Source organism: Phyllostomus discolor, chromosome 2 (genome assembly GCF_004126475.2).
Source record: "Phyllostomus discolor isolate MPI-MPIP mPhyDis1 chromosome 2, mPhyDis1.pri.v3, whole genome shotgun sequence".
Classification (NCBI taxonomy): Eukaryota; Metazoa; Chordata; class Mammalia; order Chiroptera; family Phyllostomidae; genus Phyllostomus; species Phyllostomus discolor.
The window spans coordinates 155,954,945-155,982,015 of record NC_040904.2 but is presented as its reverse complement, the minus strand read 5'-3'; the positions used below and the strand labels follow the sequence as shown (position 1 = coordinate 155,982,015).

At 46.5% G+C, this 27,071-nt stretch overlaps 1 protein-coding gene across 1 annotated transcript in view; it reads right to left on the bottom strand.

The window, feature by feature from the left end:
* The window catches only part of PPM1H (protein phosphatase, Mg2+/Mn2+ dependent 1H), a 243,245-nt gene that overhangs the window by 122,103 nt on the left and 94,071 nt on the right, over positions 1–27,071 (bottom strand). Inside the window, exons 2-3 of the mRNA XM_028531950.2 lie at positions 26,217–26,382; positions 4,740–5,084 (exon numbers count right to left, since the gene is read on the bottom strand). Of these exons, the coding sequence (XP_028387751.1) occupies positions 4,740–5,084; positions 26,217–26,382 (511 nt within the window). The remainder of the gene's footprint in view (positions 1–4,739; positions 5,085–26,216; positions 26,383–27,071) is intronic.

The window sequence follows — 27,071 nt, the reverse complement described above, 5'->3', positions numbered from 1 at the left end:
TACTGCCTAATGTTGCCACCTGCTGGCGCTTAGTGGAATCACATGCTCATTCCTTAGAGGAACTTCTCCATACACCAGAAACAAAGACAAAACAAAACAAAACTGGCTTAAGTACAGGCAGACTCGCAAGTCCACAACTTACCATGAATATGCTAATTTTTAAAACACTATGACTTCTAAACTATAAATGAGCTTTGCACTCATCCTCCTCTTTTTCACCATACAGTTTTTACAACAAAGCCAAGTTGAGTGGTATTTCCAAGCATTTAGCCAGTAATAGGAAGAGATAGAGTAGTTAGTCATACAAGTTAAAATATTGCCACTTTTCTCCCTCATAACAACCAAATTTCTAGAACATTCTTCACTGCAGTGACGAACATATACCTGCACTGAAAAGGAAATAAAACAGAATTTTAAGCCTCTTCTGACTGTGTATCCAGACCTCAAATCCCGTAGGTGGCAGGCTTAAAAGGCCAGCTGCTGCTAATTGGTTCTTACTCCTCAAAGGGCAAATGTCTCCTTCAACTACAACAACAACCAAAGCGACTGAAACTCTGACTATTCAACCACTTTTGTAGGGTGGGAAAGTAGGGAGGGCACTGAAATCAGTCCTTAGAGGTCATTTATCTTATTCATATCTATCATCTTGGGTCAAACAGCAACCTAAACACAACCGGTGACCAAAGTTGGCTGCTGAAGCTGGCATCGTTACAACGCATTGCTGGGGAGCAGCACTGAAGCATGTCAGAAAGTCCTGAAATTCCGGTCCTTCAGGAAGCCATGGTTCACGTTACAGAGTGGTCACGGGAAGCACTGGCTGTGCCGCTTTCTCACGGTGAAGGGAGACCCAAGACTAGCTACAACAGGGCGCTGCAGGGCAAACCCGCCCCTGCCAGCACACACAGTGAGTACTGGAGGCCCGTGGCACCAATACTCAGGCACCAATAATAAGACACAACCTCCAGCAGAAGCCACTGCTGCTCCAGGCAACCCAAGGACAGGAGAGGAAAGGAAAAGCCTTGTCTTCAAAGAAAGCCTCCAGTGTTTGATGAAACTGTTACCTTCCCTTGTTCAAAGCATTCCCACCACTTGTTAGTCTATGTTTTTGACTAGTACCTAACTTTTTCCTGGAAATAAGTACTATTTATTCTGTCTTGATGTTTCTGAATCTTTAACTGACCATCCCTTCCAGATAGATATTAACATTCTACCAGCCTGCTTACTGCTACTTAGGACTTCAAAGTAAATGAGATATTGTATATCTCTACAGTCATATAATGTGTGACTATAAATGCCCCTAAACATAAAATCTAGTCTTTTACTTCTAGACTCCTATGCTGTCTAGGAAAATGCTGGTTATAAAATATTAGCTCAATCTATACTAGTGACTGAGGAGAGAGGGCGAGAGAAATACAGCAATGTCATCAGTGAGGCAAATTTGAGGCTGAGGTGCTGGGCCTGGGAAATTTTTAGGGCTTAAAAGTGACAGAAAAAGCAACAAAACCACAGAACTGAAATGACTAAATCTTACTTGGTACTGAATTTCCCTGTTCTGGAGGATCAAAATGGCACAAAAACTGCGAGACCTACAGGACGGCTAGAAACAGGAAAGCTCACAAGTGGCTGACTATCGTGAGGAAAAAAATTAGCCATGGCTGCGAAATTCCACACTGGCCCGCCTCTGAAAGGCCTGAGGAGGAAGCAGCCAGAGCAGGCCAAAGAAACAAGGAAATCAGCTGTGTGCTGGGCATTTCTAAAAACCAAGCTTACCTTGGTTGACTCTCGGGGACCAAAGAATGACTCTCGGGGACCAAAGACTGAAAGGGGCAAGAGAGAAAAAGTATTTCATGAATTGCCAATGGCTTTCCAGGCCATTAAATCAAGAATATACTGCTTTATTTCTGTGTTATGGCTTCTGAAGTTCACCCCAAGCAATTTAATAGCTAAGCCATGGGCTGTTTCTATGACACCGGAGTAGGTTTTTTCTGAAGTCCCTGGCTGGGGAAAACGAAAAAGAAAAACAAAAAATGCGCGTCTCTGTAATTAGTCTAAACATAAGACAGCATCCAAACAGGGACAGTCTGAGAGTGAAAGGGGACAGTGTTAATGATTACTCTGGGCCAACAGGCATAGCCGCCAGCAGGGCAGAAGGTAGGGCCACCCCACCGAACTCCATGAAAACCAAAGGCCAATGAGTGTCTCCACTAAGGCCACGCATGGTGGAAAGTCCAGGTGGGCCCCTGGTGTGCTGAGAGCTACCGAGACAATCTGGGAAAAACTAAAATGTGAAGAGAAAGCTGAGGGGTTGAATGGATTAGAGAGCAAGAGAAAGTCGTAAAGCCAAAAATTTATAATGTGGCACACCAGGTCCTCCAGAGGTGGGTTCTGGACTGCCTGTCCAGTTCCCCTTATATCATTCCTGCCTTTGACATCCAGCTGCTGACCATGCTCAGTGTCAGCGTATTGCCCGTCCTTTCTCTGATGTTCACACAGTTTTCCTCTGCCCAGCACCCTCAGCCTCCCAGGTTTTGTCTGCTTTACTCCCCTGCCCCTACCCCACCCCCACCCCCACCCCCACGGAGCATCGCTTCTCCAGGGAACCCATGCTCGACTTCTTTATCAGACTCCTACATCACCCCACGTTTCTCCTCTCAAGGTCCTTCCCATTCCTACTGCACCTGTTTAATACCCAGCTTTGCCCAATTGTCCAATGCTCTTTTCCCAATTAGGCCTGGTGTATAGTTAGTTCTCCACAAATACAGGGGTGGGAAAAAGTAGGCTTACAGTTGTTCGTATGGAAACTAATACAATAATCAATAAACAATAACAAACGAATAAACTACGTTTCATGTACTCACAACTGTAAACCTACTTTTGCCCTATCCCTGTATTTATAGATTGAATGAATTACACAGGAAAGGGAACCAATCTTGTCTCCAGTGATTCAGCTTCCAAGAAAAATTTCAGGTAATGAATTGGCTAGTAAAAAGCTGAAAAAATACAAACAACAAGAATGAGGCTCTTTACTAAGTATTTTTCTAAATGGGCCTCTCATTTCAAGTCGAGTTGCTGCTAGTAACCCTGAGCCATTAGTGGGCAGAAAAGGCCCAAGTCTGAGGCCCTGCGGAGGCCCGACTCAGTGCGACAGCGGCCTCTGGTGGATAGAACTGGGAATACAGCCGTTCCCAGCAGAGTGAAAGATGTCAGGGCACTGCAACCACCAAAAAATGACAAACCAAAGCTTCTTTTGCTTCTCCCTTTTCTCCCATTACGACTATAGGCAAACCGTCAAATTTTTACCTGAATTATATATTAGCATTCTGAGCACCGGTGTCTAGAAACACACATCAGAGCTTCCACGACAGCTGGAGAATGAGAGTTGACATGACACCCAGCCTCAGTACGAGTCACTTTTACCACCTGGATTCCTGTTTTCCTAAATTACCTTTTCCAGCCTCCTGGGGCTTTTCTCAGGACTGAAGCCTACCAGACACTCCTGAGACAGAGGTGCCTTTTAAAAGGCCTGCACTCCAAGGGCCCACGCCGTCTGCATGGCAGAAGAGGGACACTGGGACCGAAGAAGGGATGAGTTACAGTGAGGAAAGGGTGTGAGTTTCAGGGGCAAATGCACGCACTGTTCTTGCCTTATGAACACAGACGACGCTGGGCAGTATCATTTACTTCTCTCCTGTCATCAGCACACGGCCGGAAGTCGGAAGGGCCTGGAATGTGCACAGTGTGTACATGTAACTTGGGGGGAAGGGGTGTGATTCTAGCTGCTCTTGTTTCCCTTAAAAGCTTGTCATCAACTTTTTAATCTTTAGGTTTTAAGAACATTACCGCCCACTCATCTTAAGCAAGTCCCTGTACAATCTTTATACATCTTTACTTACTTGTCACCTGCCTGCAGGGTGCTTGCTACTGCTCCAGAAAGAAAAACCTTTGGAACCCAAATCACTGCTTCAGCAGACAGCAAGCTCAGAGAGGGAGGCTGGGGCTGCAGCACCAGGCAGGGGCCCGCAGCACCGGGCAGGGGCCCACCGCCCCGTCTGCCCTCACGAGGCACAGGGACAGCCAGGGACGCGGAGCAGCTGCGCTCTCCCGAGTGTGTTCTCAGCAGTGAGGCTGACAGGGAAGGAGGCTGAACGTGCCCATCAGACACATTCACATTTAAATGTACAAACAAACCCACGTTCCCAAGCAAAACAAATGATTCTTGGATATTGGCCTGTACATTTTTACAGCAGAGAGAACCACATTGCCAATCATAGTAAAATATCTGTTCCCAGATCGGATTTGCAAAAAAGGGGGTAATCCTGAGCACTTGACTGAAAGCTCTGATTCCCCAAACACCTGGAATCCAGACACATGCACGTACCAGATGGCAGCCATGCTCATTTCAATTAAGTGGGATTGTACCAGCTGGGATCAGGATGAGTCTGCCGAAGGAGAAGCAGCAATGCATGCCTTTATTTAGTAAGCTTAGTGCTGCATGTGCCATCCGACGCTTTCACCATCTTTTTAATTTTGGCCAGTAGGCGGAGGCCAGGAACTCCACTTCGCTGCCAACTTCTACTGAGAATGGAAACCCTGTTGTAAAAGGGAGACTTCACGTGGAACGACCCAGCAAGTGGACGGTCAGAGATGAGGCTCGCCAGGCAGGGAGCCTTTAAGAAACAACGGTTTGGTGTGAGAGACCTTCCTGCCCCTGCAGCCCTGGGCTCTGCGGCCACACCTACCATCTCCTTGAATGCGCTCTCAAGAGCTCCGATGACCAGACACTCGTGTGCGATCTTCTTCTCCGTGAAGAAGCGCGTGGGTGGGGTGCTGGGGGAGCCCGGGGCCCCGACCCCGCCGCGGAGCGAGGCGGCCCGGGTCAGAGTGCGGCCGCCAATGGGCGTGTTCTCGGGCTCGTCGCCCAGGCAGGTGGGCGGGAGGACGGTGGAGTTCTTCAGGATGTCCACGATGGCCTGCAGCTGCTCCGTGACGTGGTGCTGCAGCAAGCGGGATGCCACCACCGCGGCCCCGGACCCTGCGTGGCCATCGAACAGCGACCAGTAGTGGCAGGAAACGCCTTCTGATTCCTGGGGGGAGAAAGGGACAGGGAGGAGTGAGAGCCACAGCGCCCACTGCCCCAGGTGACACTGACATGGCTGGGCCTCCGGGGGCGCAGCACACCCGCCCGGCTGGCTGGCTGGCTGGCTTTGGTCTGCACTCAGCGGGGTCCACACATGGCAAAGCCACTCAGCAAGGGGGCCCAGGATCCTTCACCACTGCCTGACCACCTCCCAAGGCATGAAGTAGTCCCTGCCTCTCCACCTGGGGGGAGGGACACAAATTACCTAGTGCTCAGGTACTCCCTGTGGGCGAGAGCTACGTTAATTTACTGTGTAGGTGTTTGAGGTGGAACTCCATACGACTGGACGTGTGTTTAGAAGTCCAGCTTTAACACCTCATCCTCATCTGGAGTCTTTGCAGAAAGGTTTGCGGGTACTTCCGAGGGAAACAGGCGGACTCATTTCCCCCTTTAGGGCCCCCACATTCTCAGAGAACTGCCTCATCTTCTTTCATCTACACCCTGAATTTTTAGAACGCGTTCTTCCCCTAGACACCCAGTACAGTCCAGGCTTCACAACACGCAGCCAATTTACCTCTCCGCCCCGGGTCTGCCACCTCCCACGGTTTCCCAGCTACTGCACGGCGGCTGCCTCCTCTTCCGACCCTGAAGCTGCTCGCACAGGCACGTGCGCCCCCCCCCCCCCACCCCAGGTTAGAGACCACTTCATTTCTAGGGGATTTTAAGATGAACAGTTTTAAAAACCATGTCTGAATCACACAAGCCTAGGATCTCAGCTGTGGGAAAAAAAGCTCAATTATGAAATATCTACAGGAATAAGATAGTAAATTCTGAAATTAAATAGTTAAGGTGCGTGGAACATCTACTTCTGACTGCCAGGCTTATCTATCCTGCAACAACCAACACCGGAATTCTTTTTTCAGCTGAAGCCATTAAAGATTTTTTGGTTCACCTCATTTTTTTTTTAAACTGAAATACATATGACATACAGCACTGTGTATATTTAAGGTGTACGATACGCTGACTTGATACATTTACATACTGTACGTGACTGCTGTTGTAGCAATAGTCAGCACCTCTCTCACGTCATAGAATTACTTCTTTTCTTGTAGTTAGAATAATTAAGGCCTAATCTCTTGGCAAGTACGGTTATTATAATACAGTATTTACTGCACTGTGCACCCTATCTCACTGCAAGTCTGCCCCTTACACAGCACCTCCCCTGCCCTCCACCCTGGCAACAGCCCCCGTTTCCGGTCCACCTTAGATCGATGCTGGAAGACACTGTCCAGGTACGGTGACACACGCCATCACTCTGTGCCCTTTGAAACTTTTTCATTCAATTCTTTTTTTAATTATATATTTTTTATTTTTACTTACTGATTTTAGAGAGAGACACAGGAGAAGAGGGGGAGAGACAGACAGACAGACAGACATCAGTTTTTTCTTCTACTCCTTCATGCATTCACTAGCTACTCCTTGTATGTGCTCTGACGGGGGACCAAACCCACAGCCTTGGCGTATTGGGATGCCATTCTACCCCACTGAGCTACTGGCCAGGGCTTTTTCACTGGATTCTCTAAGTGCTAAGAGTTAACATAATGGGGATTGTTTGTTTGTTTTTTAGTCAACAAATGTTTACTGAGCACTCTCTACAGGACAGATGCAAAAAAGTCGGCAGTGGGAATAAACAGCTGGATCAAAGAGATATCAGATGTGGTCTAATATAGCTCCCCAGCGGGAGAAGAGACAGCGATCCAATGACCACAAGTAAATATGAGATCACAATTCTGGTGCGTGCTATGGGAGGAAGTTCTTGGTGCTGTGAGGCCTGCCTGCAGAGGCGCACAGTGCAGGGGGCTTCCTGCAGACGTGCGGACCAGGCCAGGGCTGCTGGGAAGGACACAAGGGAAGGAAAGGAGGGGAGAAAATGCCAGGCAGCAGCAAGAGCGGGTGCAAAGTCTCTGAGGTAGGAAGATGCCCGATGAGTAAGCGGAGACTGAACCAGGCCCACACGGCTGAAGAGGGGAGGCAGGAAAGGTGGGGGGGGGGGGGGGTGAGGTCACATTGGAGAGGGAGGCAGCAGCTAGACCAGTCAGCCCTGCTGGGGCACGTGAAGAATTTCTGCTGCAGCCTACGAGTCACAAAAAGCCACTGGCTGAGGTGGGAATGACAAGGCTGACTCACGTCTTTAAAACAGCGCTCAAACTATGCTGCGAGGATTGGGAGAGAAGAAAGAGTACAAGTGCGGACACCCTCCTAACAAGGCATTCAACCGGAATCAGGCAGTAAGAAGAAACACTTATGAACAACTAAACGTACCACAGAACAGAGGAATAACCCCTCTCACTCAGAGGAAAATTAGGTGGAAAGGACAAGGATGTGAGGATTAGAAGGATCTCCAACACCAATCCACTGAGTGGGGGCAGTGCGGGCATCAGACCTGGGTGGGTCACTCTGGAGCTGGACATCCCTGTTGCTTCCCATCTCTGTGCCGCACTTTCCTGTAAAATGTGGGCTGTGGCTATCTTCTGGGGGAGGGTACTTGGGAGGGTTAAGTGGTCATGCATGCCCAGTGACCAGCTAAGTAACGCTGCACGCACCCGTGTGAAGCTACCATCACTGCCACTGCAGCATGCAGTTCCTCAGCAAAATGAGGGGCTGTCCTAGGAGACTCGGATGCTTCTGCTAACTCTGAGAGTTCTGCCTTTAAAAGTATAGATCAGTGTGGGCTGGGGATGTGGAAATAGAAGCTGGGCCTTGAAGACTGAACAAGTGGAATCTGGACGGGCTGAGAGGTGGTGTGTGGCCCAGGAGAGGAAAGTACCGGGAGGCTTCAACGGCGTGGTGGACTGTGGCAGACACTTACCTGGCATCTAGTCCCCCTCCTGCCTCACTAATGATTCCGTTTGGGGCAGCAATGTATCCACTGAAAACACCTCCCCAGACTCCCTTGCAGCTGTGTGTGGTGACAGGGACCTGTACTGTCCAGTGAGCTGCAAGTGGACATCTGCTGGGTGCAACTTCCAGAAAAGCTCTAGTTTCCCTGGTAAAAAGGACAACTTAACTGGCCCAGTGCTGTGCCTTTCTCCTTCCCCATTCCTCCTCCTGCCTTGGGTTCCAGAAGCAACACCTGTGGGTGGAGTAACCCTCTTGCAAAAAGCCTGAAAGCTGAAACCCAGTGTGGTGAGGCAGGGAGTGAGAAGGAGCCTGGCCCTTGATGTCCAGCTTGGCGTGCCACACAGGCCCTGGACAGCGGGCCTCTGGGTGTCCTGTCGTCCCGGTTTCAAGACATTTTGATAAGCTGCTATCATTAGATTCTGTAAGAAGAGGTGGGGACATGGAGAAGAAAGGGTACGCATGTTTTTGTGGTATCCAGGGATTTGTGGTGTGCATAGCAGGAAGGAAGCGTGCAAGGTAAGGCAGGAGCACAGAAAAGAATGGGAAGTGGGCACACGTAGGGAGAATAAAACTGGACCCCCCCAGGAAAAGGTTCTTAATTTAAGGCATCCTTGGACAGAATTCAGAGTCCACGAATCTATCTTTATTTTCACAAACTTCTGAAACTTAGCATTTCCTCCTATTATGATGGTGAGGCAACAAAGCACAAAGGTACCAGCAACACCTGTGCCTTGGTCACCAGCAGAAATGAGGTGTCGTCATTCCATACATCCTGGTGTATCGTTTGTGTTCAGTGCTATCTGCAATGACAGCAGCAGTCACTAAACCCCTGGCTCCTGTCATATGCTGCACAAATGAAGTGCACATTGTCATGTGACATCTTCATAACTGGGGAAAAGTGGCAAAACGAAGGACATTCTTGCTCATTGCATCTAATTCTCCTAAAAGTCCAGGCTGCCTGAGTAACACACGCGCATACAGACAGTCCTTCTGTGCCCGATGGAAGGGAAATCCCAGTAAACACCTGAGGAAGCTGGGCAGGGGCAGGCGAGGGACGGAAGAGGGGCAGCTGTCTCAGGGGCCAGGCACAGGGTCTGTTACACCAAAGGTCATCGTGTTTCTAGAGCCATGATTTAAAACAAAGATCAAACCTGGGAGAAAAAAAATGAGCTACAATGCAATGGAATGCTACTGTATTTAAAAAAACAAAACCAAAAACAAACAAACCTCTTGCCCTGGCTGGTATGGCTCAGTGGCTAAGTGGCAGCCTATGAAGCAAAGTGTTGCTGGTTCGATTCCCACTCAGGGCACATGCCTGGGTTGTGGGCCAGGTCCCAACAGGGGGCGCATGGGAGGCAACTACATATTGATATTTCTCTCCCTCTCTTTCTCCCTCCTTTACCCTCTGTCTAAAAATAAATAAATAAATAAATAAATATTAAAAAAAAAAAAAGCAACTCTGAAATTCCTCTGACAGGTATTCCAACCATTTCCTTCAATAAGGTGGAGCATTTTGAGCAGCTACCATGACCACCACCAGGTGACAGCTTACCTGGGGAATTTCCGAACAGTCAGAGGAAACCAAGTCAGGGGACTTCTGAGGACCCCTCTGCACAGTGGTGCTATAAATTCAGGTATAGCTAATGTTTAAAATGCAATTAATAATTTTCACAACTAAAACTTATAATTTTTTTCACAAAGAAATTTGTTTCTGACTGAATAATCTAGCACTGGTCGATGTGGGGGCCAAGCCCAGACCCATTAGGTATTTCTGAAGGCGGGGTCCCACCCTTGACCCTTTTTAAGCGCCCCCACTGGGGGACTGTAACGTGCAGCCGAAGTTGAGAAGCCAAAGTTGTCTCATGGAAAGGGGCTGCCAAGCAGTCAGGAGACCCACGCCCTAGCCCCACATCTGCCACTGGTTCACTGTGTGACCTTGGATAAGTCCCTCCATCTCCCTGAATGGACTAGGCCAGTGGTGTCCAAACTGTGCTCCTGGTTCTGATATGTGGGACCTTAGCAAAGAAGACATTCAGTGGGTGTTTAAGTGATGAGTTCCTCTGACAATTATTTTAACCAGAGCAGCACAATTTTATCAGTTATGAACATCAGCGTTTTGTGAAAGATTTTGTACAAAAAGACACAACTGTATTAAAGAAATGTGAAAGCCCCTGAACTAGATAAAACCAAGCCCATGAAGAGATTTCAAATCTTCAGTGTCCTCCTACAGCAGGGAACTTAAAGTGAGTGCTACGCTATTTGGGGAAATACAACCAACCACAAGGCGGGCTCTCACCACAGGCTTCTATTCCAGGCCAACTACCGATGTGTAAGGGAGCGCAGAACCACAGAAACACCCAGTGACAGGTCCACAGCACCCCTTCCATCATGTGCCACGCCTTACATAGCAGGCCATATTCTAAATGCTTCATACATATTAGCTCAATGAGCCTCACTCCAAGTCTATGCATAACCACTCTGAGAGGAATGGTTGTTATCCGCACTTTACAGAGGAGAAAACGAGGGCCAGAGAGTGTAACTGCTCGAGGTCACCACCTAAGTGGTGCGGCTGGGACCAGAGCCCCTGCTCTAAGCCACCAACCCCTGTGGTTAAGTAGCTTAGATATCCTACCCCACATTCCACCAACCCCGGGACGGAAAGCTTGCCCTAATGTATGCTTGCCACTCAAATGCCCTTCTCCACTCTGCAACTGGAACGGCAACCTGGGTAATTTTGTTTCTAAAACACAAAATCCAATGTTCCTTTTACCAGCCTAACAACCTGCTCAGGGGGCTCACTCCAGCCTGCGAGCCCCAGTTTGCAACCTCTGACCTAGTCTCTTACTCCAAATCCTACCCACAGCACACTACAGCAACAGCGGCTCGGCACAAGCCACGGCTGCCCTCATGCCCTTTGCTCAACCCCCACCTGCCTTAGTGTTCATCTTAAAGTTCACCTCTTCCTGGAAACTCCCACTGCACCCTGAGCCCACGGCTCCTGCAGGATTCACTGTATTGTACCTGACTGTTCACGAGCTTGGGCGATGATGGAAGGAAGGGAAGAATATTCTGGAGAAAGGGAACAACTCATAGGCCATGCAGGTGAAAAGAGGACTATATGCAGGGACAGTGGCCAGATTAAGGCCGACTTTGAGGGCTAGGTCAGTTTGGACTGAGATTCTGGAGTCTGGCAAGGGGCTGTCCTGGGGCAGCAGGAGGGAGCGGTGAGATGCCTCCAACCAGCGGCAGCCTGCAGGTGTCCGGCAAGAAGGAAGCGGGGGAATTTAAGGGCTCCCAGAGGACAGGCCTGAGGCCAAGAGGGCCGGGCAGGACAGTATCGATGGTCCTGCGGAGGAGACTAATGACTCGTGTGTCTCTCACTGACCGTGATGCTCCCAGGGGGTGCCTGGTGCAGAAAAAATTTTCAGTAAATATTTATTAGAAATACAAAAGAGGAAGGGAAAGAATGGATTTTCTTATGTTTTTATTGTTAAAGAGCAATAGAACAGCTTGGGAAGTAAGAATCACATGGCAGACATGTTGCATTAGCAAAACCAACAGAATGTAACAAACCTAACCTACTTCAGGACTGGAGCTGACTCATCTAACTATATTCATCACCTCTCAGCCCACTGAGGCCAGCAGTGCTGGGCAAACAAGCAGCCAAATCTAGGGTCCTGGGACCTCAGAGGTTCTCCAGGGAAACCAAAGGGACAGGACACTGCCGCCTCTGGTTGTGCGTGGTGTGCTGGGTGTTGTGGCCCCACACGGCCAGTTTAACACACACACTCAGACACCCCCCCCACTTCTTTCTCCTCTATGCTAAGGCCTGTAACTTTTTAAAAAACGATAATCAAACACACACACACACACACACACACACCCTGCATTCCTCTTGCTTAACTGTTGAAAACCATTGTTTCTGTTTTAATCTCTTATACCCTGCTGGGATGTACAATCTGTTACTGCTTTATCCTTTGAACCAGTGGCTGAGGGGCTAAGGCATGCACATAGGAAGCTGGAGAGCTAGCTGTGTTCCCACCACTCAGCTCAAGCAAAAGAACTAAAGGAGGGACCTGAAGAATGCAGCTCCATCCAGCAGCCCCTGCCCGCCCCACCACACCCACCCACCGCCCCATCTGTCCTACGGTTAGTCACTTTAGAAGAGAGAGAACACCCTCTCAGCTTGGTATCAGCTCAGGGAAGCTTTTGAGTTTATATGGTGAACAAATAGGGTTTTAGACTTTACATTATCTAACAGTCCAAGGGTAACTGTCACTCGTGCCAACACATCGTGGTTATTTCAAAAGCTGGGTAATACACATACGCACTTTGAAATGAGTTAACACAGACAGAGCCTGTGTGTCATGCATCCAAGCAGAGAAAGAGAGCAGGCTTTACTGCAAGACAAACCTGGGTTCTGGAATCTGCTACTGCGTGATCTTAGGCAGGTCTCTTACCTTCCCACTACTGTTTCCTTATTTAAAGAACAAGATACAACTAGGATATAGACTGTAGGGGTTCCTTCGTGTAAGACGTGTCTTGGAGTCTCCTCTCCTGTGTGCAGGTTTGTGCTGAAGGCTGGGGTCCTGGCAGGAAGGAAGAATAATATCATGGTTCCCAAGCTCCGGAAGCTAACGATGTAGCATATGAACAGGCAACTACGAGTGTGTCAGAAGGGAGAAGTGCATGGTGCCCCAGGAGCAGCAGTTATGTATTAACTGTGCAGACAACCATGGGTCTGGGGGTGACTGTAAAGGGATAACGGGAGGGAGTAACTGTAGTGACAGAGCTGCTACATCCCCATCGCGGTGGTGACTATATGAATCTATGCACATATTAAAACTCATAAAACCATATACCAAATGTTATGCTGTACAATAATTTTTAAACGATAGACAAAATGTATAGCACTGTGCCCAGCACATAAGAAACACAGAAAGCTGGAGGTGAGCGTAATTCCTTACATGCACTCCTGAATGGCTCGGGGTGGGGGACAGTGAGCAGGCAAGGACACCCAGGTGCACATGCTGGCGCCTTATTTTCAACTCTGCCAAACGGGAGGCTCATCTTCCCCTGCTGTGCAGCTCCAGTCACTCCTGTTCTTCTTAAGTTCCTTTCCATGGGAAATCTAAGTTCACAGGCCTCTCTACTGAGTACCTGCTGTGTTGAATCCTAACACCACCACCACAGAATGGGCATTGTTATCCCACTTACCAATGGTTTAACTAGGGCTCAGACACTCCAGTACCTCTCTGGTACATGGTGATTCCAGACACCAGAGATGGGAACCCACTTCTTTGGATTCCAAGTTAGGGATCTTTCCAAATTCCCAATACACCCAACTTGGTCTAATCAATCTCCCTGGCTTCTGTTACTCCGTAGCCTTTAGCACCTCAGCGCTATTCTACTTTGTTTGGTGCCTACTAGTGACCACACACCTGTCCTGGGCCATGAGCGGACTGGTGGCACTTCTCAGCAGAGGCCTCACATTAGTCTCTGGTAGGATCTGAAATGTCTCTGGGTCACCAGCTCACCATGCAAGGTTCTACACCCGAAAACTCAAACCCTTTAAATTCAGACTAACGTACTCTTGACATAATGAATTTTAAAATTACTGATATACTTTAACACACATTTACCTTGTTTTTGCTTCAGATAAACAAGAGTTAAAAGTGCACTCTAAGGAAAACGTAATCAAGCCCCTTCCTGACTTAACCACATAATTAAGTTTGGCAGCCATCACTCCTGCCTCACAAAAGAGTAATTTCGAAGCCATTTACCAGTCGCATTTTTAATTAGCTCATATATTTTAAAAAATAGCCTTATATGTAATTTACCACAAATACCCGCATTCCCACCCCCTTTCAGGAACACAGCTGCAACCAAATCAAGGAAGATTCCAGAAGGTGACAAGCTTGGAGTTTAAAGTTCACAGTTTCTCTTTTAGGAGTTCTCTATAGTAGGCTCAATGTTGCATCCTCCTTTCTCAAAAGTTCTAGAAACTGCTTTTCCATAATATTGCTTATTTTCCTTTTTCTATTTTCATGATTACCTATAATGCCAGAGCTAAATTAATGAGTTACAACTGGGAAGGGCTTCTTGAGCATTTCAACAAAGACAACGTGCTCCAGACAGAAATGCGCGCACGGAACAGGGTGCCGAGACAAGTCCTGACGCGGGCAGCGTGTGCGCGTCTCGGTCCAGGCGCGATCGCAGCACCGCTGATCACGCGCGCCGGGAATCAGCAGCCTGCACTTTGGCCCCACTGAAACAGGGGCCTCGTCACCTCTGGGGGTCCCACGGGGGAACCAGCCTCGAGAGCCACCCGGGAGGCAACGAGGTGGCTCCGCTCATGGCCTGCTGACCAAGAAAGGGACGTTTTAAACAAAACCTAGCTGCTTCCTTCGGAGTCCGATGGGAATGCTGAGATGTCAGGCAGGAAACACAAAGAAAAGCGAAGGAACGAGGTTTGACATTTGTACCGCCTTCTACTGCACAGGTACCTAGCACTTGACAACCCCCTTTGGGCTCCGCCCTCCCAGGTAAGCACTCTCCACAATAAAGTGTGAGAAGGTGAGGGGCGTTCAAAACAATCCATTGGCATGTGGGAGGAACGTTAGAGATTCTTTCATGTTTTTTTCCGCCCCAAACTGAAGAAATTAAGCTCTACTAGTATTTCTCACACAGACCGACTCTGGCGCCCTCAGGTGGTAGGTCTGTCAGCCGTCTCCAGGCAACGGAGATGCTCCCACGCACCCATTAGCCTCAGCATATTCCAGGGACTGTGGCCTATGAGAGCCCCCACTTGGTGGTCTTGTCCGATATATTACTCCGTCTTTAACTAAATTATCTCTTAAAAAGTGGAAAACAGGTTTAAAAAACAGACTCCCGCAAAGAAAATGCTGATAAAAAACACGAGCAAACAAAAATCAGACACAGCTGGCACCAAACGAATTCCAAGCAAAGCCAGTCTAGCTGTACATGACAACAATAATCCTTCCCACCAGAAGTATGGAGTTGCACTCGCTATTGTTAATGCTGCATTGTGCCCTGAGATATTGGCTAATGGGAACACAAAGTTTTTGCTTTTAGTGAGACAGTAAATGAGTCACTGTGCGAAAAACTCAGACCAATGCCTAGCACATAATAAACACCGTGTAACTGTGAGCTGTTATTTTAAAATACTGCTTTTTTACCCTATTACCTTTAGTTTTTAAATGTATAAATATATAGAATATAAAATATAATATGTATATTAACAAACGAAAAAATTCATTGAAGGTGCCTATTCAAAAACAGTGTCTTCAGCTGATGGTGTACAGATGGCTACTTAGAAACAGTGGTCCCACGGGACAAGTGAGGTCCTCTTCCTCCTGGCTGCCTGGCCTCAAGGCGCAACCACTCAGCTCATCTGACACTCATCTTCCCTCTGCACCCCACCAGCCAGGTACTGAGATACCTGAGGAGGGGCCCCATCTATCAGCAGCATGAAAGGAATATCACAAACATGGAAATCCCACTTGGAGTCAAATCCCATGGCTGATTTCACAAAAGGCTGAGTAGGAGCATGGGACGCAACTTGGCTCTCTCTCTTCTCACTGCCACAGAAAAGTGATGACTTCCTTCCCTTGCGGAAACTCAGACTTGACCTAGTCTTCGGATCCCCCGCTCTAAGCTACTGCCCTATGGCTTGATTTCCATGAGGTTTCTGGCCAGTTTTGCAGGTATCACAGCGAGGAGAGTTCAGAATCTGGAGTAACTGTTTTAGGCATTTCAAACACGGGGCTGCGTCCCTAGGTCTTTCGCTGACCCACACAGTAACACAGCAAGGGGGAGAGGAAGACACCAATGACAATGACGGAACTGAGATGAGGGAAAATCTGACCCCGCTCTGCTGCTGCCTACTTGGAATCATGCCCGTTGCACAGTTTGCTTAAAAAACAAAAACAAAAACAAAAAAACAAAAACCATACCTCTCCTTTTCACCAAACTATTCAAATATTCTGCCCTCCAGTGGGAAGAACACTTCACCTCATACACTTAAGTAAGAATGCTGCTTCCTTCTCAGGAGCTGACAGTGTAAAAGTCGGATTTCTTTGGTTCAATTCCTCTAAAACTATGAGGTGGTAAGGTGTAGCATAAGCTTAGTTAATTTGGGGTTTCTCTCTAACTTGCAATTTAGTCCCTGTTCTTACAATATACTAAATAAATATTAAATTAATTTCTGAGAGACAGGAAGTACAAAGTTCCCAATAGCTTTTGGTTTAGCTGTAATGTGCTTTATTCTAGACCAACAATTTTCAACCTTTTTCATCTCATGGCACACATCAACTAATTACTAAAATTCTGCAGCACACCAAAAACACATTTTTTGCCAATCTGATAGAAAAATAGGTATAATTTTAATTCATTCACACCAGATGGCTATTCTTTGTTGGGAACCTCCCTGCCTGGTTTCAGAAGCTGTAACCCCCCCCCCCCCCATGACTAAGGCTGAGTGAGTGACCTTCAGACCATAAGCCACTGAGGAGACAAAGCTTATCTCCCTGGCAGGGGCACTGCCTCTGCTCCTTTTACTTCATCCTGCCTGGCCCCCAATGCTTGATTGGTTAGCCAATGATGGGTAAGATTCCTCAAGGGAGGGATGACCTAAGACAGATACGATCACGAGGAGCCCCCAGGGAAGGACTTAAGGGGCTACAGCAAAAGGGGGTGATGGACCCTTGCCCCTTGGCTTTGACATAGCCAGAGTCTTCCCTCTGTCTGCTAGAAGTCTCCTAATCTCTTGGCTGCCTTACTTCCCCTGCCTGACTTAAGCCTGAAACAATGACAGAGGGCAGTGCAGCCCTGTGCTGGAAAGGGCGGGTTCCCTGGGTGATCAGGCCTAAAAAAGAACACATAAAATCCTGTGAAACTTGTTTTGCTAAGAATGCTCTGAATTAAATGATAAGGGTCTGAGGAGGAAATGAGTTTGTTTCCCCAAGTTTTACGGCCCTTTAACTATCTGACCCTGACTCAGAATAAGCCCTCAGAGTCCTTTGAATGTTATCTATCGGTTGATCATTTCTGCCTGACTATGATTGATGAGCTTTATTCCTGTGCAAATTGAACCCAATAAAAGCCTGTCAAGGGAAGGGTCAGGGAGCTCTCCCCTTGAGAGAGTAGCCATCCATCCCTTTTCCTCCACAGGACTCGGTAGTCTGTGTGACCATAACGCCTCGGACACTGCGGGCTGGTGTCCCAGTTCTTGTGTTGGCTGTTGTCATTTTTTTTTTTTAATTTGACAGTCTAAGGAAAAAGAAGTCAACGCCCCTGATTAAATAGTCTAGTACTGCATGTTTTAAAAATTCTTGTTGTACACTGATTGAAAAATCACTGTTTTAGACTGATAAATTAACCTGGAAACATTCACAAACTGTTACTTTATACCTCAACAATTTCTCCCTAAATTAGTTTACAGTAAAATGTAAGTAATATGAAATAATAATGAAATGCAGCTGCAAACTCTGCTATTAGAATAACAACACCAATACTATTCACTGAACACTCACCACAGGTCAAGCACTATTCTGAGCACTTTTCCTATTTCTAACGTATTTAATTCTAAAAACCCCATGAGGCCGAAACTATTATTCCCAATTTACAGATGAGGAAACAGGCCTGGAAGAGCAAGTAACTGACACACACATCTCATGAGCAGCACAGCCGGGATTCAAACGCAAGACGCTCATTATTCAATCAGAGGCTTTTCTTTTTGCCATGATTTTATGCAAACTCCGGTAATTTAGCAAGACAAAATGAACTAAAAGGACAGTAAGATGATGAACAATTTCATCTCATTTCTGTTCTTCCCAAGTCAGTAAAAGCTGCTATCCAGTTGCTGTGTTGGCAGGGCATGCCACTAAATAACTCCTAAATCAAAAGAGAAATCATAATGGAAATGAGAAAATATTTAGTATCAAATGCCACTGAAAGTATACAGAGGAACATTAGGAGTTATTCTTCCTTCACTTCGGACTTTTCCAAAGAGATGTTCCTGCCACATTTCCCAAGTGCTAATGGATAGAGAGGCAGCAGGTTCCAAGTACAGACTGGGGCCAGGGTGCCTGGGTTGAAATCAAGCTCCACAGTTTTTGGCTTCCTGCCTCAGCTTCCTCATCAGAAAAATAAAGAAAATAGCAGTACACACTTCTATACATATCATGAAGTTAAATGAATTAATATTGGCAAAATACTAAGATCAGTGTCTGGCACATCAATCCTGAGGACTGTTATTAAATTAAAGCAAGGAACGCCCTGGCTGGGAGGCTCAGTTGGTTGGAGCACCATCCCAAACACCAAACGTTGCAGGTTCGATCCCCAGCTGGGGTGTGTATAGGAGGCAACTGATTGCTGTTTCTCTCTCACACCAATGTCTCTACCTTCTCTCTCTCCCTCCCTTTTCAAGGGCTTATTGCCCTTGGCAATGTTCCTCCTACCTAAATCAGTAGGGAAATCAGATTACAAGTGAAGCAGGGAGAAATTTCTACTTCCTTTAGCCTTAACACTCGCTACAGCAGGAATACTCAATACTTGCTACTGTGGAACCAAATTTTAGTTATGTTCTCAGCTACTGCGTCCATCTTTGGCCAAACCTGGTCTTCAGAGTAAACCAACACCCACTGAGGAGGGAACTGCAAAGCCACTCTAACTGACCTCGGCAGGACATTTCCTGGTTGTAAAGTCATCCTTCTCAATCACTGGTGCGAGTCCCTGCAACTACAGAGTTTTGAGAGACACTGCTGTCCCACTGCTTCAAAGAATCTAAGTCAGTAAATAGAAAGGCTATGTTCTTTTGACATGCACAGAACAAAGACCGTAATTAAAAGGGAAAATTTAGAGTAATAAACACAACAGAAATAAAAGGCCACTCCTATTGTTTCTTTTCTTTTTTTTTTTTATAGCTGATGTCATTGCAGGAAGCAGACTGCCAACCCAGGGCCAAACACCCCACAGGGACTGCCCCCGTGGAAGTGGAACCACAGCAGCCCTCAGTTAATGTCCCAGGGGTGACCATCCTCTCAGCAAACAGAGGAAAAGAACAGCAAATCTTCACTCCAGAGCCTTGAAGTAGCCCCTTCTAGAACATTTCCCTTTTACTCCCCCCCCCCCCCCCAATTTGATCTGTTTGCCTCGAGTTCCCACAGGGCTGTCCTAGCCTCAGCGGAGGAAGATAATCCACTTTCCTCTCCCCTGCTGCTGAACTTGGCCACAACGGGGACACAGCCATCTCCTGTTATTGTAATTAGACACTGAACTAATAGATACAGAAACCACATACTTTGATGTGTTTTGACTAAATTACATAATGTGAGGGTGCTCCTAACAAAACAGACTTGGAATGCATGCCTCCTCAGTCTAATCTTAAACCCAAAACAATCTGTGCCAAACAGGCCATCAGATGTGGGTTACTGCCACAAAGCCCTGTCTCCCGCCCACACATCTCACATACATAAGGATGGGAACTTTCATTTTTCAGTGACAGGTGACACTCAATATTATATTAGTTTCAGTGATTTGCTGTTTACATGACTTAGGAGGCGATCCCCCGGATAAGCCCAGCCCCTGCCTGTCAGCATGCGTAGTTATCACAATGTCACTGACAGTATTCCCTATGCAACAGCAGTTCACATCTCATGACCATCCTGTCACTGCCAACTTGTACTTCTCAACCCCTTCACCCAGCCCCACAAGCCCCTCCGACCTCACAACCATTGGTTTGTTCTCTGTATCTATGAGTTTGATGACTTGTTTTGGTTTTTAGATTCCACATGTGAGTGAAATCACACAGTATTTGTGTTTCTCTGTCTGACTTATTTCACTTAGCAAATTACCTCCTAGGTCCATCCATGTTGTTGCAAATGGTAAGACTGCATTCTTTTTCAAAGCTAAGTAATATTCCATTGCATATTTGTGTACTGCCACTTTTTAATCCAATTATCTGTTGACAGACACTTAGGTTGCTTCCATATCTTGGCTAATGTGTATGAAATGTCCTCCTCCATCTCTCTGTATAGCCTTTATTTTAAAGTCTATTTTGCCTGAAATAAGTATTGCTAACCCAGCAATTTAAAAATCCATTTAGATTTACAGTAATTATTGAGAGCTGTGTAGTTATTGCCATTTAATTATTCATATTTATTTCCCCCCCCTTCTTCTTAAAGAAGTACCTTCAACATTTCTTATAATTCTAGTTTGGTGGCAATGAACTCCTCCAGCTGACTTTGCCTTGGCTGGGAAGGACAGGAACTTCTTAGTATTGTACTAGGTTTATCAGATGCCCTCAAGAGTGAACTCACCTGGTGTCCTCTCTTTATCTCATTCCTAGAGTCGGGTACTGGAGAAGTGAAAAGCAAAGCTCTTGGAAAGGCTATGTCTTCACATGTGGCTGGCAACCAGTGTGATAAATAAAGACTCCTTAAAACTTCTCAAATCAAAGGCAGGAAAACCCAGTAATGGTGATCAGTTCCCACAAGGCCTAGGGGGAGGGCAGGGGGCCATTAGGAATAAGGGGCTGCCCAGCAAGTTTACGGTATCCTTCCTAAGGAACAATCTTATGAAGGCTTCTTTTGGGAATACCAGTATTTTAGATTCTCTTCTTCTCTAGCCACCCGCCCTATGTCCCCAAACAAGTTCTCAGAAATGGTAAGAGGCCTGCACTCTGCCATGGACCATCTACTTCCCACCTGTCTGGCTGTGGGCTTGCAGTTCTTCGCACAGAAACCGCCCCGTGTGGTGCTGGCGCAGGGGAGGTTCCAGGCCTGTCTCCGCACTGAAACTACCCTTCATCTCCACCTCAGAGATTCCAAAACTTCTTTCCTATTCCTCAAAATAGAGATGTTTATTTCTTCATTTCACTAATTAATTATATGACTAATCTCTAAATTAAAAAAAGAAATTGGACCCATTACTGAGCTGTTTTTTTTTCTGTAAATCCTCACCTGAGGACATGCTTATTGATTTTAGAGAAAGGGAGAGATTTCTGATGCCAGAAAGAAACATTAATCAGTCGCTTCTTGTACCCACCGAGACCGGGGACTTAACCCGAAACCTGGGTTATGTGTCCTGACCAGGAATCAAACCCAGGACCTTCTGGTTTATAGGACAATGCTCCAACCACCTGATCCACACTGGCTAGGGCACTGCTGACTATTTTGTAAGAGAGAATACAATAATCCAACCAAGTCCCCTTGCATATCCTCAGGCTAAAATACTACAGTAGAACAGTTTGGAACTCTTATTTGTATCCCTTTTAGGTTTCATGACATCTTTCAAACATTGCTCCTTTAGCTCCTGACATGTTCTGTATGTGCAGATGGAATCTGAAGTTAATTTGTGTTTCCTTCCTTATAGTCAGGTGCTGCTGCTAAGAGCTCAGTCAAATACAGGGAAACAACACTCCTTCAATACCTGCCTCACGGGAGCCGGGCGAGGCAGAATACATTGCATTTCATTGTATCCACCAAGTTTTTTTTAATCCTCCCCCAAGGACATGTGGATTGATTTGAGAGACAGGGACTGGGGACTGAGCTCCCAAGCCAGGCATGCACCTTGACCAGAAATTGAACCCACGACCTTCCAGTTTGCAGGACGACTCCCACCCAAGGCACACTGGCCAGGGCTCCACCAAGATTTTTTTTTTAAGTTTTGTTTTTACACAAGAAGAATATGTTGATTCTTTGGCTAAAAGGTTTCTTTATGACTTGGCATAAGAGATAGCATAAGTTGTTTTAATATCTTTACACCGATTAATAGTTATCTGCAGGAAGAAAAAAATCATCTCACTGCTACCCAGTTACCCTATTGCCACTCGATACAAGAAATGTCATCAAATATACTCATAAAGTTAGACTTCTAGTGAATTCCTCTGCATGTCACTGATGTCCCTAACACAGAAAAAACCTCCTATGATCATTCCCTTTGTTCAGGGTGAATCCAATGTTATTTTACAGAAAATTTTAGGTTTTCTTCAATATCCAGTAAGGAGGTAATACTATAACATGAAAGAAGTCTGTGAAAATACTTACTTAGACTTTACTAAGTTTATTGGGGATGAAGAGGTCAACAAAGGAGGGGGAAACTGATCACACGTATTCTGGAGGGAGCCCCTGCATCTGCCTTTTGCACATCTGTTTGCAAGTGTGATAATGATGTCATGGTTTCTCTGGTGATCCCATTTCAAGCTCATAGCACTTGCCTATTTTTTCATCCTTATTGTTCTGACCTCTCTGTGGCCCACGGCATAGCCCCACCTTGCAGCTCCCTTCTCTTCTTGGAACTTCACTGGACTTGCAACTCTCGAAATCTAAGCCTCCCTACAGTTGCACCTGAGCTCCAATCACTTCCACCTGGAGAGTTAGAACACTCAAAACTCAAGCCATTTCTGCCCATCCCCTTACCTTTACACTGGAGCCTGCTACAGTGGTCCACTTTCAGCTGGTCATCAGGTCTCCTGAATTCATCTCCCACATCATCTCTTCTGAGCCTTCCCTTGCTCTAGTTACTGCCATATTTGAACTTTCATCCTTTCTCATTCAGATTTCCATTTGAGCCAGCCTCGTAGGTGTCCCAGCCTCTAGTCTGCTCCCCTAGCCTTCCCAAGCGAGCTTCCCCACTGCCATCACTGTCTTGTCCATTACGCTCCTGTCTACAGTCACCTGGTTAACACTGCAGCCTATGAGGGCACTAAATGGCTCTTGTGTGTGAGGCCTGCTCGCTGCTTCCCCTCATCACGCCCCTCAAGCGACCGCCCATGCTCCAGCACCAGGAGACATGCCTCACGTGCTCTGGCACCACCGGTCTTGGCATAAGCGTGTTCCCTCTGGCAGAAACTGCCCTTTCTTTTATTTGCTTAGTTGATCCCTATTCACTTTTCAAGATGGCAGCTCAAATGTCACTTTCTCCAGGAAGCCTTCCCTAGTCCACCCTACCCCCTCCTCTGTTGTTTCCTGAACGACCAGTGACCAGTCTGGGTTAGGCTTCCATACACTGGCAGTTTTCATCTTTCTCCTAAAACTCACTTCATTATAGTGCTCCTGCCTGCCTCCTCAGCTCAGCGGTAGGAACTGCACTGAGTTCGTTCCTTCTCCCCAAGCCTAGCGTGCTGCTGACTCAGCGCTCAGCACATGTCTGCTGAATGAAGAAAGGGATTCACAGGGGGCGGGGGTTGACCCACCTCACTTGACTCCTACAGGTGTTTTCTTACTCTGGGCCTTTTGTCACTACCTTTCCTAAGCACCAACACATTTGAGTTAAGGGGAAGTCCTCAAGATGGAAAAGTCTGTGTCTCTGCTAATAAGCTGTTCATTCCAAGTAGAAACCAAAGAACTGACAGCGGACTGTCAGCTTTCGGGTCCTGCCACTGGGCCTCACTCCACTCTCAGTATCGCTCTGACAACACCTTCTGCAATCCAGGCTTTCCCATCACTGCGGCAGCCACATGGGGCCCTCCTGCTGGTTCTTTAAAACACCAGGCCTGTTCCTGTCTCAGGGCCTCTGCAACAGTCTGGGATGTTAGAACGCTCTTCCCCCAAGAGCTGCACTTTGGGTCTCTGGCCAAAGGTCACCTTCTCAGTGATGCCATCTTTAACCACTTTTTGCACCTCACACTTCCTATATTCCTGCTTCCCCACTCTGCTTTTCTCCGAAAGCTGATATCTTTGACACTATGTATTTTAATTGTTGATTTTGGTCAATGAATATAAGCTTCCCATGAGTAGGGCTTTCTGTCTAGTGTATTCCCTGCTGAATCCTCAGCATCGAGTTCCTAGTACATGACAAATGCTCGGTGATTCATCTGGCACACTAGATTACAGTATTTCAAGCTTTTAAAAAAGCAGGGCAAACAACAATAAAAAGGCAACCTAACTTAAAAATGGGCAAACATTTTTTAAACATTTCCTTAAAGAAGACATACAGTTGGTCAGTAAGCACCCGAACATGCTCAACATCCCTGATCACTAGGAAATACAAAACCACAATGAGGTACCACTTTACACCCACTAGGGTGGCTAGTATTTTTTTAAAAAAGTAATTAGTGAGTGCTGGTGAGGAAGAAGAGAAATCGGAACCCTTGTATATTACGGGTGAGAATGTAAAATGGCACAGCTGATGCAGAAGCAGTGTGATGGTTCCTCAAAAAATTAAACAAAATTACCGTATTATCCAGCAATTCCACTCTGGGAATATATCCAAAAGAACTGAAAGCAGGGACTTAACTAGATATCTGTACACCAAGTTCACAGCTGCATCATTCACAATAGCCAAAAGATGGAATCAAGTGCTCCTCGATGGGTGAATGGATGAACAACCTGGTGTGTGTACGTACAAAGGAGTAGAAGTAGCAGTATTCAGCCTTAAAAAAGAATGAAATTCTGACATTTTACATATGGATGAATCTTGAAGACATTACAACAAACGAAATAAACCAGACATTAAAAGACAAATATTTTATAATTCTATTTACATGAGGTACCTAGAGTAGTCAAATTCAGAGACAGAAAATAGAATGGTGGTTGCCAGAGGCAACCTAGTGGGGGACGGAGGACCAGGAGGGATGTTCTGGAGATGGACAGCGGAGACGGCTGCACAACAGGGATGTGTTTGATGCCACTCGGAACTGCACAGCTAAAAACGGTTAAGATAGTAACTGTTGGGAAACAGTATGTAACAGCAAAAAGGGCAGCACAGTGTGCTTAAGAACAGGAAGTTAAAACAGTACTCCTGGCTGCATTTACAGGAGGAACTTAGCAAAGGAAAAATGCCATCACCAACTGGCCCTGGGCCGAGTGTCAACACGGACTTATTTTGACAGAAATCACTGTACATCCCAGTGGCAGGGGGAAATTGCAGGGAGAGGGTGACATTATGTCACCGGCACCCATATGAAATTATCATCAACGCCGTACATCTTCTAAGCCCCTTTCCATGATAACACAATCCTCCCAATCTGTCAAGCACATATGAAAGAACTTGCATCCTCTCCAAATTAGCAAATAAACAAACACAAAAATTTTGGCGGGCACTGCCCACAGAGAATGACATGGGTGGGACAAACTCCAGGACAGCTGTCACTGATATTTACCGAGGGCTGAGTAATTGAGACACTGGCTCAACATTTTCTGTGGGATTGTGAACTTTATACTTCTGGCCAGCTTGTTCTAACCATCTTTAGTAATTACTACCATTATTATTCATTTTTATAGGCGAGAACACTGAGGCACAAAGAATAACTAACTATCCCTAAATGAAGTAACTAAATAAGTGAAGGACTGAACCAAAATGTCTCACAGCAGCGCCTGCGCACTTCACCGCTATTGCTGTCTGCTGCCTGTCTGACTGTGCAGAGTCGGATCAATGCTTCTTTCAGCCTGGACAGCGGCACTGAAGTGATGCTAGCAAAATAAATCAGCACTCTCAGTTCCTAAACATAAGCACAGTGAGATGCTATTTCTTAGCCTACAAAGAGAATCCTAGGTCCTTTGCAAGCCTATAAAAATTTATGTACAAAAATATCCTCAAGATTATCAGAATAAATAGTCACATTTGGGTCATCCATTAGATGTCTCTTTTCTGCAGGACTAAATAAGCTGCTTTGCACAGAGTGCCAGTCATTCCCCATCCCTTTCTGAGGGTTTCTTCTGAATTTTCTGAAGACGCCTGCTGTATCCTCCAGAAAACTAGAGAGAGGAGAAACGCTCTGTGGTTTGCCTGGAGGGCCGCCGGGCCTTTGGGCCATGAGAAAAGAGTACCGACCTGCAGCAGCGTCAGGCACGGGCCCCAGTGGGTGTGAAAGGGGAGGAAAAAGGGGCAAAGTCACAGCAGGGCTGTGAGCCAGTGGTGTTGGTTGTTTCCACCCCTCGTCAGTGGAAAGGAGCCAAACTAGCTCCTTCACAAAGCCTGTGCACTGGCTACCTTAAACCATCAAAAGTTCTTCAAACTAATTCTCACAATAAAATCTATATATGATTTGAGTGTTTTATTTACTTTTAAGGTTAAAAACCTAAACGCTGGTTCCTCATGCATGTGTCACCTTCAGCTTTGACTGACAGCCTGAGTAGAGACCCACCACTCTGCTAACTCTGGGGACACTGCTTCTCTCTCTTCCACAAGAGACCTGGGTGCAGCTCGGACATCTCACAGTGGGGCCAGACAGTGCTCCTCTCCCCCAAGAACTGAGGGTAAAGGAGGGTCTTACCGAGTTCTCCTTCAGCTGCAGCCCCTCCCCGTTGGGCAGGGAGGAGCGTCTTTTGGTGGAGTTCCTGTTGGGGGTGGACGTAATGGCCCCTGCTTTCTTCTTCACAGTGAGCACTTCACAGCTGGCTTGGTCCTCATTGTGTGTGCTCTTCCCAGCATTGATAACCCTGGAGGAGAAGCCAGAAAAGGTGTCAAAGTGATTTCCAAAAACCTGAGAGCTTCATTCATCTAGAGTCAGCCAACCCCGTCTCCATACCTGGCACAAAACTATCATCCCACTTAACGTAAAGGTCCTTTCGTGTTCCCAAGTAAACTGATTTCTTTAAAATGAAGTCATATGAGCACACATGAAAACATTCACTAAGGCACAGTTCTGAGCTCTGCTCACCTTCACAGGTGTCTGATAGATGGGACCAGCTGCATTGATCCATTATAGACAAAAAAAGAGAAGACAATCACTCTGTTGGCAATAACAAGAAAGAGTTCAGCTGGCTCAGGGAATTTTGTTGCATTTCTCCAAGTGATAAAGAGCAAAAGCGCCATCAATCTTATCAAAGAGCAAGGCAGTAATTTACAGCACGTTGTAAAACCCAGGGGAGCTACTGCCTGTCCCCTTTCCCTTTACACACAGGGTAGTGAATGGATCAAAGGCTTACTCCTTTTAGTTACTTCTAATCCTTGTCTTTTCTCCTGTGGAATACTCATCACAGCATATCACCACGCCAGGCTACAGGACACTGATTTGTACATGTGGTCACATTATGATGTCACAGCATGTCGACACCTCTTTGCTAATTACTAAACATTTTAAGCACAGGAAAGCTTCCGAAAAACATGCTACGTTATTCATATACCT